Source organism: Mycotypha africana, assembly GCF_025528875.1.
Source record: "Mycotypha africana strain NRRL 2978 chromosome Unknown BDF20scaffold_4, whole genome shotgun sequence".
In the NCBI taxonomy this organism is placed as follows: domain Eukaryota; kingdom Fungi; phylum Mucoromycota; class Mucoromycetes; order Mucorales; family Mycotyphaceae; genus Mycotypha; species Mycotypha africana.
In genome coordinates, this window is record NW_026515728.1 from 560,150 (window position 1) to 574,390 (window position 14,241).

The 14,241-nt window shown below is 36.3% G+C and overlaps 7 protein-coding genes and 1 non-coding gene across 8 annotated transcripts; 2 read left to right on the forward strand and 6 right to left on the reverse strand.

Annotated features, from left to right (window-relative positions):
- Window positions 1-180: 180 nt before the first annotated feature.
- BDF20DRAFT_818274 (ribosomal protein L22e) lies at window positions 181-622 on the reverse strand (the record flags this gene model as incomplete). Its single annotated transcript, XM_053077345.1, has 2 exons — window positions 181-447; window positions 533-622. 2 exons carry the CDS (start codon window positions 620-622, stop codon window positions 181-183), a joined length of 357 nt encoding a protein of 118 aa, XP_052937028.1.
- A 119-nt stretch (window positions 623-741) lies between these two features.
- BDF20DRAFT_863343 (Metallo-dependent phosphatase-like protein) lies at window positions 742-2,820 on the forward strand. Its single transcript, XM_053080665.1, has 3 exons — window positions 742-771; window positions 880-1,151; window positions 1,233-2,820. Exons 2-3 carry the CDS (start codon window positions 915-917, stop codon window positions 2,703-2,705), a joined length of 1,710 nt encoding a protein of 569 aa, XP_052937029.1. The 5' UTR covers window positions 742-771; window positions 880-914; the 3' UTR covers window positions 2,706-2,820.
- A 382-nt stretch (window positions 2,821-3,202) lies between these two features.
- On the forward strand, window positions 3,203-3,273 carry BDF20DRAFT_t62. Its single transcript has one exon. It is a non-coding gene; the product is annotated as a tRNA-Gly (tRNA).
- Window positions 3,274-5,178: 1,905 nt separating this feature from the next.
- BDF20DRAFT_999897 (uncharacterized protein) lies at window positions 5,179-5,842 on the reverse strand. Its single transcript, XM_053085496.1, has one exon. The coding sequence runs from the start codon at window positions 5,723-5,725 to the stop codon at window positions 5,324-5,326; it is 402 nt and encodes a 133-aa protein (XP_052937030.1). The 5' UTR covers window positions 5,726-5,842; the 3' UTR covers window positions 5,179-5,323.
- An 844-nt stretch (window positions 5,843-6,686) lies between these two features.
- Window positions 6,687-7,351, reverse strand: BDF20DRAFT_863346 (uncharacterized protein). The gene has a single exon (XM_053080666.1). The coding sequence runs from the start codon at window positions 7,165-7,167 to the stop codon at window positions 6,826-6,828; it is 342 nt and encodes a 113-aa protein (XP_052937031.1). The 5' UTR covers window positions 7,168-7,351; the 3' UTR covers window positions 6,687-6,825.
- A 3,416-nt stretch (window positions 7,352-10,767) lies between these two features.
- BDF20DRAFT_863348 (uncharacterized protein) lies at window positions 10,768-11,415 on the reverse strand. The gene has a single exon (XM_053080667.1). The coding sequence runs from the start codon at window positions 11,218-11,220 to the stop codon at window positions 10,936-10,938; it is 285 nt and encodes a 94-aa protein (XP_052937032.1). The 5' UTR covers window positions 11,221-11,415; the 3' UTR covers window positions 10,768-10,935.
- Window positions 11,416-11,798: 383 nt separating this feature from the next.
- BDF20DRAFT_863349 (uncharacterized protein) lies at window positions 11,799-12,478 on the reverse strand. The gene has a single exon (XM_053080668.1). The coding sequence runs from the start codon at window positions 12,424-12,426 to the stop codon at window positions 11,998-12,000; it is 429 nt and encodes a 142-aa protein (XP_052937033.1). The 5' UTR covers window positions 12,427-12,478; the 3' UTR covers window positions 11,799-11,997.
- A 1,251-nt stretch (window positions 12,479-13,729) lies between these two features.
- Window positions 13,730-14,139, reverse strand: BDF20DRAFT_863350 (uncharacterized protein). Its single transcript, XM_053080669.1, has one exon. The coding sequence runs from the start codon at window positions 14,114-14,116 to the stop codon at window positions 13,844-13,846; it is 273 nt and encodes a 90-aa protein (XP_052937034.1). The 5' UTR covers window positions 14,117-14,139; the 3' UTR covers window positions 13,730-13,843.
- Between the last annotated feature and the right edge of the window lie 102 nt (window positions 14,140-14,241).

A 14,241-nucleotide genomic window follows, 5' to 3' on the forward strand; every position in this document is an offset into this window, starting at 1 on the left:
ACCCCTTTTAAAGCTTCAAACCTATAGAATTTGACAAAATCTCTCCTCCTCGCTCGCACTCTTTACTAACAGGAAACCCTTGTCGTTGCACACTTTTGCTCTTTTTCTTTTTTCGTTCATATGAAGGAAAACAGATGATTTATTGTAAAATGCTATATTATAAAGGGTTGGTGAATACATTTATTCATCATCTTCAGCTTCATCATCGTTAGCAATGTTGAAGTAACGAAGTTCGAAGGTTTGCTTATCAGTGGCGATAACACGGAGCCAGTCACGGATTTGGTTCTTCTTCAAGAACTTCTTGGTGAGGTACTTGAGGTAACGCTTGGAGAAAGCAATGTTGGCAACAACGGTAATCTTGTTGTCAGCAGAGCGAGAGATAGTGATGGCATCACCGAGGTTGTTGGTACGACCTTCAACCTTGATACGGTCGTGAAGGTACTTTTCCTATAGGATCAACAAGAAAGGAGAAAAACGAAGCATGTTAACAATGAATTAGAAGGCTGACCACGTCAAGATGACAACAACTTACGAAGGCAGCGGCATCGAAAATCTTATCGTTAGCAGGAGCAGAACAGTCGATAACGAACTTGGACTTCTTGACAGCAGCGACGGGAGCCATTGTGAATATATAAACAAAGAGAAGGTTCTTTTTACCTTTGGGCCCTTTCTACTGTCACTATTATACCTCTTTTTTTTTCGCTCCCAATTTTTTCAAGTGGCTTATCCATTGGGGGTGTGGGAAGCTCCCTGAATGAAAATAAATCGAAGCTAGTGCCCAAAACCAAAAACCCCAAAGGAGAAACATGAACGGTTTTAGATTTCCTTTAAACCTGAAGTGGTTATACATGGAGCAGTTATAAAATGCTTTTTTTTTACTTTTTTCCAATTGCTTGTACTTCTACTACGGGAGCATGATGCATAAAATACTCCTACTCGTATTATCAATAACAGCCAGTGCCTTACTACTATGGCAAAATTACGACCTTTTAAAGAAAGAGAAACGGATATTAATGCACGATAGGGTTACCCATTTCCTTGGTTCCTCATCATCAACAACAAGAGTTGGAAACAATGACAATGTGGACGGTCTAACAGCTTCCAATCCAAGCAAAAAATATGGCTATTTTTTGCAAATCACAGATATTCATGTAAGATCACTTGGGCTTGCTTTTACTTGTAACACACACACATATCGTCCACGTGAATCTTATGTACCCTTCTTTTACTAGATGGACGATCATTACACAACAGGTGCGACCTTAGAATCTGGCTGTCACACTCTACCCAAAAAACACTCCAGACATCATAAACTATGCAACGCCATGGGCGAACCCGGCAAGCGGATGGACGCACCTCCTATCGTTGTTGAGCATACTCTAGACTGGATTCGTCGTCACTGGAAGGATAAATTGGATTTTGTCATCTGGACAGGCGATAACTCTCGGCATGATTGGGATGCTCAGCTTCCTCGTCAAAAGCACAAAGTCCTCGCACTCAATCGGATAGTGACCAATCTAATGGCCCAACTTTTTGACGATAAGGATGCAACAAATACCAGTATTCCGGTTGTTCCTGTCATTGGGAATAATGATGTCCAACCCCATAATGGTATCGAGAAAAACGATGACATACTACGCTCTTTTGAGAAGATGTGGAGTAGATGGATACCGGGGGATCAACGACAGGATTTCTTACAGGGAGGTTATTTCGCAGTCGACGTCATACCGGAGAAACTGCGCGTGTTGGCAATGAACACCATGTTTTTTATAAAGAAGAATCCAGCTGCAAGGACGTGTAGTAAAAAGCATTCTGTTGGATACATGCACATGCGTTGGTACAAACGGCAGTTGGCCAAAGCACGTCAAGACCAAATGAAGGTGTATGTCATTGGGCATGTCCCCCCTTCAACACGTGATTTTTTTAAAAACTGTATGCGTGATTATTTGGCAATTACTTCAGAATATTCAGACGTGGTAATGGGACATTTTTATGGACATTTGAATATGGATCATTTTTTATTGTACGATAAACGGCAACAGGAAGAAGAAATGGACTATTTCAACGATGACGAAGGAGAAGAAAATGAGGATGGTGATGCAGCTTCAGATATTTCGATTATAAAAGAGTCAAACGTACCCGCAGATGATAGTTTGACTCTTCAACGGAGTCCCAAGCATTATGTAAAATGGTTAAAGGCAATGTATAAAAAAGTAGTTGATTATGAAGAAGAGCATCCTTTTGATGAGCAACATCGCAGAAAGAATGTATATGAGTCTGATATGAAAACACAAAGGCTTTTCTCTGCGAAAACGACAAAGAATTTAACATTGAACAATAACAATCCCATTACCTTAATTTATGTGGCACCATCCGTCTTTCCTATTTATATGCCCTCGCTGCGTATTTATCGTTATGAAATTGACCACACTACTAACAATGGAGCAAATTATGGTCGCTTATTAGGCTATACACAGTTTGTTGCTAATATCACACGCTATAATCAACAGGGAAGCCACAAATATCCCGTGATCCCTCTGGAATTCGACTTGGAATACGATACGAAAGATTTATACAGTATGAAAGAACTTTCGACAAAGACTTATTTGGAGCTAGCAAAGAACTTTACACAACAAGAAGATAAGACGTTGTGGGATGTATACTGTAATAACATTTTCTTGCAGACTAAAACCCATGTTTGCTGATCGTTGAAATTAATTTATGTAACCTATATATATAACCATGATAAAAATATGGCTATTATACCCTTGAGCATCAATGTAATAAAACGGTCTGAGTTCTATTTTTAATATACTCCCCGCTTGGTCATTCTGGATCTTCCAGCGTAGTACATATGTGTCAATTCAATTCGGTTCTGGTTAAAGGAACTATAATCTATCTGAAGGGAAGTAATTTTCTGTCACGGAAAATCTCTGACTCACCCAAGTATTATCTGATCATAAACATCATCAGTATCAGCTGACTATTCCGTTATACGTTGTTGACACTAAACGAAACAAGTCGTTACTAATATCTGTACCTTTAACTCTAGTTTCTTTTCGAAGAAAAAAATAAAGACGATATAGAGTGCTATTTTCTAACTTCCGCACATTCGGACCTCATCCAATATCGAGCCGAACATCACGTGCTTCATTTATATTATTTAACTCGATAATTTTTTATTATAATACGTTACACAAAAGCGTGGTTGGTTAAGTGGTATAATCTTCGCCTGCCACGCGAAGGGCCGGGGTTCGATTCCCCGACCACGCAATTTTTTAATTTTATTATGGATGTGGTATGTATAGCGTAATTTTGGACATTTTTTTGGCTGTCTGGGCGGTCAAACTGTATTGATCGCAGGTCCCATATAGTTGTCCACCACGTATCTGTCATCCTCGTGTCTGGAAAACGTTTTGGTTTTTGCGCATACCACATTCAGTTCTCATCTGCTGGTGGCGTTTGTTACTTGCTTCGCTCAGCACACAGATGTCATTACACCGTCTTCGCCCGAGGGTCTGGCCTTCCACTGCCTGTAAATTGTGTACTGCGTCCTTGAAGATGAGTATCACTTCGTCGTTGGCTGCCCTTTGAAATGGTCATATTGGCTTGAAAGCGTTGAACTATTTGTCTCTCTCCACTGTAATGCGGTCCCCAGATGATGTCTGGCATGTTCTCCTTAACTTGAAGCTACCGTCGGATGTTAATACTGATAATTACACACTAGAATTGGTGGGTAACATTTTGGAAACTCTTTGGAAATACCATTGGTCTACCGTCATTCGTAACGATACTTGGTCTATTGATAATGCCATTAACCGATTGAAATCCTCGGTAACTCTCAAGCTCACTTTGAAAGTTGTGAATCACCCATCCCAGCAAGCCACAGGCTAAGTGCCTTTTTTGTATTTGCTCCTGTCATAAGGCCTGTCGGATAGTTTATGATTTCTTTTTATTATACGACCCTATATATCTCTTTTTTCTCCTTTGCTTCTTCTGCAACAACAACTTAATAAAGTCCTTGAATTTAAACAAAAAAAAAAAATAAAAAAAAAAAAGTCAAACTGTCGCATTGTGTTGTTTTATATTGTGAGCTCAACGTTTCGCGTGTATGTCTTAAATAAATAATACATAAGAAAGGATAATAAAAACTTATATTTTACAACGGATGTATTTGGAGACAAGTGTTTCCAAGCACAAGGCTCGACAGCTATGAATTACATTGATACAACAACATCTATCGCTGAATCACTTCAAGAATACGAAACAGGAGACTTCATCAATTGTCATTGTTAATATTTTATTGCTGTTTATCATTACTGTAAAATGCTTGAGGGAACGCTCAAGTGATCTGTTTCAGGAGCATGGGCTGGTCTCGTTTTGAAAAATGTCCACGTAAGATTTCTTTCGTGTCTAGTTTAAATATTAAGGCCCATATGCTTCTATTCATTGATGTTGAAACTGCCAATCTTGGTTATGCAAGTTCGAATTATCCTGAAACTCGTTTAAGGGCGCAAAACTAGAGTATAAGTGATCCACATAATTGATTTAAGCACCAGTTTCCAACTTATCACCAATTTCTTTATTGTCTCCATAGATACAGTTTTTTCTTTTTGTTTTTTTCTGTTATTGAGGGAAGATTAGCAATACATTGGAATCTTTATAATCTGGAAATTTGAATAGGCCGAAGAGTCCGAAAATGTAAAATCAGAACGACCAAATGTATATCACGAACATTGAAAATGGACAACATTGTAGCTTTGAAGAATAAGATAAAGTCTTTTTCTTGGAAAGTGTTTGGTAGAAATAATTTGAGAAGATACTCAGTATAGTTTTATATTACTTTGAGAGTTGTGTCAAAAAGCTACTGCGAGTATCGATTTTAACAATCAAGGCAACAAGTTGTTAAGTTGCGAAGGTGAAAATAAGTACAGTAATCAATGCCCTGTTCACCTTAAAAAATATATATTGTACGAATATCCAAATCATTTTGTGACATCTAAAAAGAATGTGTAATAGTAAATATAGCTGTAATGCATGCTGAAGATGTTAATAAGAAGTATCTATTTCAATAGATACTCGTGCTTTATACGTATATATGAAGGATATATTAGCAATTATTATGATACCGAGCAAATCAGAAATATTCTGCAAAAAACAAAATGTTTATCTTTATTGGCACAAAATGAGAATATGCTAAAAATGATGTTTATGTATGAAAATATATAATGGTGCTAAATGGTAAGAAATGTTTATGCGGGCACATCATGTATAAGTAAATGAAACATGCTAGTTATAATTGTATGGATTGACTGCTAAGAATTTAGTCATCATTATCATGATCGCCATGGTGGTCGTGGTGGTCATCATGGTCGTCGTCATCATCGTGGTCTTCATGGTGTTCATATTCCTCGTGATAATCATAAGCGTGATGATGTCCTTCATCGTTGTGAGCATTGTTACCACTGAGGATGTCAATGTTCTTGAGAACTTCTTCAAGTTTAATGAGATCAAGATCGATAACATGGTTGAGGGAATGGTCAACCTTGATATCGTCAATGAGCAAGTGCTTGCCAGGGTTAATGTTGATAAGACCAGCATCACCGCCAGTGTTGACATTCTTGTGTTTCCATTTATCATCATGATGATGATCACCACCAGGAGCAGCAGAGACGATAGCAATCACGGCGAAGATAGCAGAGGCGAAAATAGTAGAACGGAACATTTTTTGGTTTTATTGTTTCTCTTGTTTGGTTGAATAGACAAGAGAAGGAATATATTCGTCTTCTTTATATACTGTTTATTTGCCATGAGAGAGGAATAAATAAAAACCATATTAAAGGGGCATGTGTAAAGAATGAAACAGGTACATAAAAGGTATGCAATTCGCTTATGGCCGTCAAAATTAAGGTTTGTCACCCAACAATCGTAACTCTAGTAGTATCGACATCATGAAAATCCCAAAAAAATAAAATAAAAAACTAGAAATTATGTTTGAGTCATGGAGTATGATAAATAATAAATGTAGCATCATCATAATATAAGCAAATATATTGTAAGGTATGAAATGAAAGCCTATCTTTTTATTAAAACGCTGCTTATGCATATCGAATTGAATAGAAAAAATAAACACTGGAAGTAGCGAGAGAGGTATTTTTTGGTCTATTGGTAGAAAAAAGACAACTATTGCACTCGAAAGGTATGAACCTCAGATAACGGTGCTATGTTGCTTAAAAAAGAGCACAGGGGCATTCAATAGTGTTTCTCCAAATATTCATTCCTATTTTATTTTGATCTGTATAGAGAACATTTTATAAGGGCATGGTATTCCAATTTTTCTTTAAGCAGTCAAATGAAATTACCGCTTCACTTGAAAGGTTTGGAGATTTATAGTCACAAATGATGATATCGTAGAAAACATAGTCATCCCATTAAACAATAATAATTGTAATGTAATCTTTGAGCGAATTTAAGCAGAGGCTATACATATAATGAGTCCATTAAGGATAACTCATTCATTTTTTTTTTGCTCCTCGAAGAGTATCACTGAAGACGTCATAAGCAATGTAATATAAACAGAGCACTTACTGATATATGTTAATTGTATGATGTTGAACTAGCTTTTTTTAGAAACTATGAAAACCAGATTCATGTATGATTTATTTTCAAAAATAAAGGCAATTTCTCTATGTATATGGTATGTTACAATAACCCTTCCCAGGCAAGTTACTTGTATGTAAGTGATTGCAACAATTGTAATAGCTGCATCACCCATGTGTGTAAAAGAAAGGCAACTGGCTTTGTATACTTTTTTTTCCTTCTAATTTAAACACTAACTAATTGATTGTAACTAAGTATATAAACGTTTTCGCCAACTTTTTCAAGCTTGATAAGGTCAACATCAATAACATGATTGAGAACATGACGGAGAGTGATGTCGTCAATAGCCAAATGCTTTCCAGGATTCAAATTGAGTAAGCCAGCGTTGCGACCAGTGTCTTTGTGAAAACGGATCTTCTTCCTTTTATTAATGTAATGGCTGGGCTTGGAATCTGCGGGTTGGTATCTGTGGACTTGTGCATCGTGTTGATATCCATTGTCATTTTCGAATAAAGCGACAACAAATGTCAAAAAGATAGCAAATATGAAGAGGATTGAACGCAACATTAAAATGAAAGAGTCTTCTCGTACGGGGAAAAAGTGCTAAAAGAGTGTCCTTTTTAGTTTTCAAACTTTTATATAATCTCTTTGAAAGATGGGCAGTAAATGAAGAATTATTCAAGCACGATAATATTGAACTGTTTTATGGGTGGAATGATATCGTAAGTTCAGCGTTAAGGAGACTTTAGGATTAAATAACGAGCACTATTGAGTTTTCTTGGGGCCGGAAAATCCTTTGAATACCCAGTTTATTTTATGGAGTGAAAATTAACTCAGGAGTCTAGCTTCATTGCAAGGTGCACAAGCCGAACGCGAATAGAAGAAGTATGTTTGATCACTTGAGCAAGGAAATATGCTCTAGGCATGTATTAGTATATGTTCTTTTTTTTATCTTTAAATGATGTGCTTTTAAGGTTTAGTTTTATTGGAAAACTAAGCTATGCTTTTCTGTGGCACTTTTTACGTCACTGAACTTGTGGCACGTAAGATCAACGCTTGCTGTGCACGGACGTCGCACACATCAGATTAGAAGAAAAAATCGAATAAATTGCACATCATTTATCACACTACGAACTTGGACAATAAATATCCATTTGAGTTCTAAAAGAGGTATGAAATAAAATACATGTTACAGTTAATCTAGAGCTTAAACTTTCATTTTTTCAACAGATTGAGTTTGCTTTTAAGTAGAGATTGAAATTATTCAAATTAAGCTACAGGGTACCAAGGGCGAATACATCTACTTTCGGTAAGCCTTTTTAACTCACTCAAAGCTATATTATAATAAGTAAAGATTCCTTTGAGTTGTTGATAACATTAGTACATCTAATATACGTACAAATAAGGTCTATATCACGTAAAAATACAATATGATATTTTTTTAAAAGGTACGATAATACCTTTTTGCTTTTCCAAAGCTAATGCCGCTGTTGAGGATTTTCGCTTTGCTCCTGAAGATACTGTAGAAAGCACTCTCCCACCCCTTCCGAAGAGATTTTAGTTTCGGCAATCCTTATGCGAGCATACCAGAGTACGATTCCATTGATTTATGAATCAGCTTGTGTTGATAGGTAAACAATTGTTTCAGTGGCCCATATATACACTTATACGCTGTTTATTCAATCACATCTTTCAATACTGGATGCCTTGTACTTAAAAATGAGTTTTCTCCTTCGTCAAGTGTAAACATCGGTCGTAGATTCGCAAATAGTAGTGCCAAAAGCCTTTAAAAATCATCAATAGATTTTGATCGCTGACGCATCTTCAGTTTATTTGGCGCCATAAAAGGTACTTTTTTTTATTGCTGATCTTATGTTCGATAACTAATTTGCTATTTCTCAAGGGGCGATAAACCCCTGCATTTGATCTCCTTTTTAGAAGGCTAAAGAGCTCAATATGCATAATTTTCATTGGAGATAACATAATTGACAATCGGCTCACAGCCATTATGTTTTTGAAGGAGATCTCCACACCCATTTTCTAAATACTTCTTCCAATTTTGTGAAAATGTACCACATGCATATTAACATCCAGATTTTCGTCTAACTAATTTGAAGGAAACGAGAAGTGATTAAGCAAGGCATTTAGTGTATATGCACAAATATCCATCATTAGATTTCTTTCTTTGTTTTGATATATGGAATTCGTAACTCTACCTATCTGTAAAAAGGCTGTTGACGACTTTTTTCAGATGGAGGGATAAGTATTGAATTGCTCACCTCTTTTCCCTTCTTTCTAAGACAGGATCGATTAATTCAAATGCTGCTAGCCTGACAAATTGCTCCTAATAATTCTGATAATAAAAACGAAAGTATGTCTATTGCACCCCACACTTCCGCAAGAGAAATATTTGCATTTGGAAGAGTTTCCCCTTGGCTTTATTGTTGAAGGAAGCTATTGTGGGGCCTCTTCCTATCAATATGAAACCTACTGATCTGGTTCAAAGAAAGAGAAATATACATATTGAAATAAATTCATATTTTTAAGTGAGTATTAGCTTCAGTATCTTTTGAAATGGATGAAAGATGACATTATCCATACATGTTCGTGGCTTACACATCCACCCTAAATTTAATTCAGATAATGTGCTGAGAATGGCACTTTCATTCCAAGCGAATTCCAAATACGCCTATTGACGTATTCCGACTGACTCTGAAGATAGCTCATCCGTAAAAAAAGAACAGTGAATTATAATAAAGGACAATAACAATTGCACAAGCTTAAGAGAAATCTACATTTTTTGTATTGTTTAATCTATTTATTTTAAGCTTATCCTTACAAAGGAGACGAAAGATATATGCTTCCAGCACACAAAGACTGATTTTTTGAAAAAACGCTTTCAAGCACGGTTGGAAGTAAAAGCAGTTACCCCAAAAATTTGGGTTGGGAAGATGGAGCATTTATGGAATTTGGTACACTTTAACCCTATCATTACAAACCTTGATCCAACTGTACTAACTTTGCTAGAGAATACTTGGGTTTTCTCTAATCTTTTGAAATATAATTGACTTGTTTTAAGCTTTGTCTTGATAACCTAATTGCAACAACTCCTTTTGCAACTTAATCGCGAACTTTACAGTGGACTAAATATCAGAGGGATGGTTTGTTCATTTACAAAGATACTTAAAGTTGACTGACTATGAAAAGCAGACGTTTTAAGTGCGATAGGATTGTGTGATGGGGCAAATAATATCACTGCTTTCTCAAGTATTATGATAAACATTATAGTAGAGGTTTTCAAACTAGTGAGTTTGAGAGCAATAGAAGCGTAATGCGACTTTTATACAGCCAAAAAGGTTGATATTGCTAAGTTTGGTTGACAGAAGAGAGAAATCGATTGTGATAAATTCTCTCTCGTTCCCTATCATAGGTGGCGAATAGTTGACCAATAAGAACATTGTTAAAGCGTTTCCAATCATGTAATTGTGGCTTGCTGTCTTTGCTATTAAAAAGTGCCATTCAATGAAACAGCTATTTCCAATGTTCAATGCAAGTATCTCAAATTCTCAAAGTGAGTTAGAGGAAACCGTAATCTGACAATAAGTACCTTCTTACTTCGCTACAGTAAAAGCAAGTTATGGTCAGCAGGAACCGAGCGACATGCAGTTTCTAACCAAGGATGGGTTCAGTTTGTTTGATAGTGTTCTAAAAGACGTGCGTCGTGGTTGGTAAACAGAGTACTAGGGTCAGCGCAATTCTAGCAATCAACGAGCCAAAAATGAAAAAAGGAGTATTGTCAAGTGTTTTCGTCATTAAGTCAATGAAACAAGAGCACGAAATAGATATACAATGAAGGGTATTGTACTTTAATTAATCAAGTCGTATGTATGTCTATTAAATACTAAAAGAAACAAAATAAAAAACGCTAAGATGTGAAATCTTAAGGCTAGTGCTGCTAATACAGGAAATGATAACGCAGTTACTCTCCAGTTGGAATTCAATGATAATGCACAGCTTGACAGTGGCAGTTCTACCGGCCAAAATGGTCGTCATCTTTGAGAGTACAGAACGTGTATGCTCATGAGGAGGAAGTGATCCCTTTTTCAGTTTTTGCAAAAGTATCCTACTACAGCAATTGCGGCGACGGAAAAAGCAGGACTCAATTTGTTCGAAGCACTACAAAAGTTTATTCACTATTCATTTTTTCTCCTTCATAACGAGGTAAAAAGCATTTCTATAGTCGAGTGAAATTTAAACAAACAATCATTTAGGATTTATAGTTTCGAAAGCTATCTACAGATATACGTATATATGTATGTGCCCAGTAGTATACATTTAGCCGTTGTGGCTGAGGATATCAATGTTATTAGCGACGTTCTTAAGGGTTAGGATATCAAGGTCAATAAGGTGGTTGAGTGAGTTCTTGATAGTAATATCGTCAATTATACCATGGTGTCCAGGGTTAAAGTTAATAGCACCAACATTTCCACCAGTATGATATTCACTGTCATGGTGGTCATGGTGACGATGGTGATCATGGTGATCATGATGATAGGGAGCAGCAGAGACTAAAGCAGTCATAGCCAAGATAGCAGAGATGAAGATAGCAGAGCGAGCCATTGTTGAGCTATTTATGTTTGGTATATAAGTTAATAGTTATAGTTTATATAAGTTCAGTGCTGAATACTTCAGCCTTTAGCCATTTATATATGCTCGCCCATTGGATTTACATCCACGTTTTTGTTAATTATTCAATATTTCAATACTTATAAAATGAGACGCTGAAAATAAAATTAAGATACGTTAATAAATCGCCCGAAGAGAAATGAGGCACGTTCAGTTACTTTTATATACCAGTCAACTTATGAAATATACAGAATGCCATGGATGCTCTGAGATCAAATTGTGTTCTAAGGTCTCAGTGAAATCAAGAACCACTGATGGAATATTCTAAATGTATCTATTATAGTAATATGCTGTTTTCGATATCGTAGGACAGTTTGTTTAATGAAAACACCAATTGGTCATTCTCCAGAGTTGAAGCCTGGAATCTCGGAAATATTCAATGCCTTATTTGCTCCTTATTTTAATAAATGATTGCCTAATCAATGGATAACAGACCTTCCCCCCACACTTAATTTCAATTTAAATGATCCAAGCAAAGAAATGCTTTTGAAACTTTAATAAATTGTGGAGTGCATGACTTATGGTATGAAGTTGAGTTTTTATTGTAATGCAAAGTAATAGATTTTCAAAAATGTTACTGAATATGATACTTGTAGTAAATGCTTTTTTTTTTCAAAAGAATGTGTCTATATGGTAGAGATGTTTTATACGATGTAAAATGACAATCTATGTCAATACAACAACAAAAAAAGGTATGAAGGGGGAAATTGATTAACAGTCTTCATCATCGTGGTGGTCGTCGTTGTGATCATCTTCTTCATAGTAGTCAACGCGGTGGACGTCTTCGTGATGGATATCATCGTGGCGGCCGTCCTCATGGTGAGCACCGTTACCACTGAGAATGTCAACGTTCTTAAGAACTTCTTCAAGTTTGATGATATCGAGATCGATAACGTGGTTGAGGGAATGGTCAACCTTGATATCGTCAATGAGCAAGTGCTTGCCAGGGTTAATGTTGATAAGACCAGCATCACCGCCAGTGTTCACGCCATGGGGCTTCTTGTGGTGATCATTGTGGTGGTCATTGCGGTGATCATTGTGGCGGTGTTCTTCATGGTGTTCGAAGAAAGGAGCAGCAGAAACGAAGGCAGCAGTCATAGCGCAGACAACGGAGAAGACTATGGTAGCACGGAACATCATTTTAATAAGTTTGAATGTAAAGTTGTGAGAGAGGTAATAGAGCTGATTTGATTGTGAGAAGATAATGAGAAAATTAAAACGTTTGCTTCAGATAGATGTCCTTTATATATTATTTCTGACTTCAACGTTGAATAGTAATCAAAGGGTGAGGAAAAAGCCTAAGTTATGTTCACCGTAAATAATGCGGAAGGGGGCTTTCATCAATGAAAGTTATAGTTTAATAAGTTACACTTCAATACTGGTCAATTTTACTGCTTTGCCTCGAAACAAAAATAATCGTTATGCAACTATAGTGTTTGTATTGAAGAATAATAAAGAGGTACAAAATGACGGGGCGCATATTACGCAAAGGGGCAATTTTATTGCATTAATCTCCAAAGTGTCTGTGGGAAGTGATCTCCCTGGATTTTGAGGGGTGCATCTTTGACACACTGTCGTGTTTGTAGCATTAAGTTGGTTATAGATCAATAATAGACAAGTTGTAACACAAAATATAAATATTATGAGAGCTTCATAAAGAAAGAAATGATGACACTGAAGCTTTCTAAGGTTATGGTTGGTATTTAACTGGAAAATACATGTAGTACTTGATGTAATAATTAAATGAGGCTACTCGTACGAATAAAGGCGCGAATGGCTCTATAGCGGCATTGCAGATCTAGAACTGTGAACATTGCTTGCTGGAGAATAGACAAAGTATCTCAGTCCCGAATGAATATCATTTTTTTAAATATAGAAAACTAGCCGCTTTGTACAATTTGATGGTAGACTATGAACTTCCACGTCGAAGAGAAGAGAAGCTACAAGAATGTGTTAGGTGCACATGATACTGAAAGTATAGAAAATATTTAGCAATATTAGGAGCCCATCTATTACCTCCTTCAGAACGTAGGCACTTAGTAAGAAAGTATCCGACGTCAGAAACTAACTGAATGAATTATTTTGAGCTCCCACGATACTAATTTGATGTGAAAGTATCTTCTTTAGAATAAGAAGAAAGAACGATTGCTTTGCAGGTACGCAGAGTAAGGTTATCCAAGCAACAGCCCGTGGGCATAAGAATTCAATGTAGAGACTATTCTGAAAAGCCTATTTAACCTTTGTATATAACGATGTACCGCTGAGGGAAGTGAGTATTTTTGTAAGTTGCTTTTTGAAATTCTTGAGACGTCTTAATGTGTGATCTGCTACTGAAGATAGTGCAAAAAATGAAAATGGGGGTTTTTTTTTAGGAGTGTAAAGCAGCAACTACGGTTTATTGTACAAAGACAATATACAAAATAAACTAATTTTATTTTTCGGACAAGGCAAAATTACTATATAATATATATCTAAAAGGTTACTATTTGTAGTTCTAATTAGGATGAAGGATGAAAATGTGATAATTGGTATAGTTTCAAAATATGACAAAGAACGCTTAAAAATCGTCTTCGTTGACACCGTTGTTACTGAGAATGGCGACATTTTTAAGAACTTCCTTGAGTTTTATAAGATCGACGTCAAGAACGTGATTGAGTGAGTGTTTAGCAATAATATCGTCAATAAGCAAGTGCTTGCCAGGGTTGATGTTGATAAGACCGGCATCTTTGCCTGTGTGAACATCCTTGTGCTTACCATGGTGACCAGGAGCAGCGGAGACGACAGCGAGAATAGCAGCTAAAGTAGTAGTTAAAGTAATAGCACGAACCATCTTTTAAATTCGGAGAATACAGAGTCTTTACAGAAAACGGAAAAAACAAATTGATGAGGGATAACAATTCTGAAAGTCAATTATAGTTACTTATATATGAATTTTCCGTGAAAGGGTGTATATAC

Coding starts and splice junctions, on each gene's coding strand:
- BDF20DRAFT_863343 (XM_053080665.1), top strand. CDS start 915: ATGATGCATAAAATACTCCTACTCGTATTATCAATAACAGCCAGTGCC. Junction 1,152..1,232: donor TGCAAATCACAGATATTCAT/GTAAGATCACTT, acceptor TTCTTTTACTAG/ATGGACGATCATTACACAAC.
- BDF20DRAFT_999897 (XM_053085496.1), bottom strand. CDS start 5,725: ATGTTCCGTTCTACTATTTTCGCCTCTGCTATCTTCGCCGTGATTGCT.
- BDF20DRAFT_863346 (XM_053080666.1), bottom strand. CDS start 7,167: ATGTTGCGTTCAATCCTCTTCATATTTGCTATCTTTTTGACATTTGTT.
- BDF20DRAFT_863348 (XM_053080667.1), bottom strand. CDS start 11,220: ATGGCTCGCTCTGCTATCTTCATCTCTGCTATCTTGGCTATGACTGCT.
- BDF20DRAFT_863349 (XM_053080668.1), bottom strand. CDS start 12,426: ATGATGTTCCGTGCTACCATAGTCTTCTCCGTTGTCTGCGCTATGACT.
- BDF20DRAFT_863350 (XM_053080669.1), bottom strand. CDS start 14,116: ATGGTTCGTGCTATTACTTTAACTACTACTTTAGCTGCTATTCTCGCT.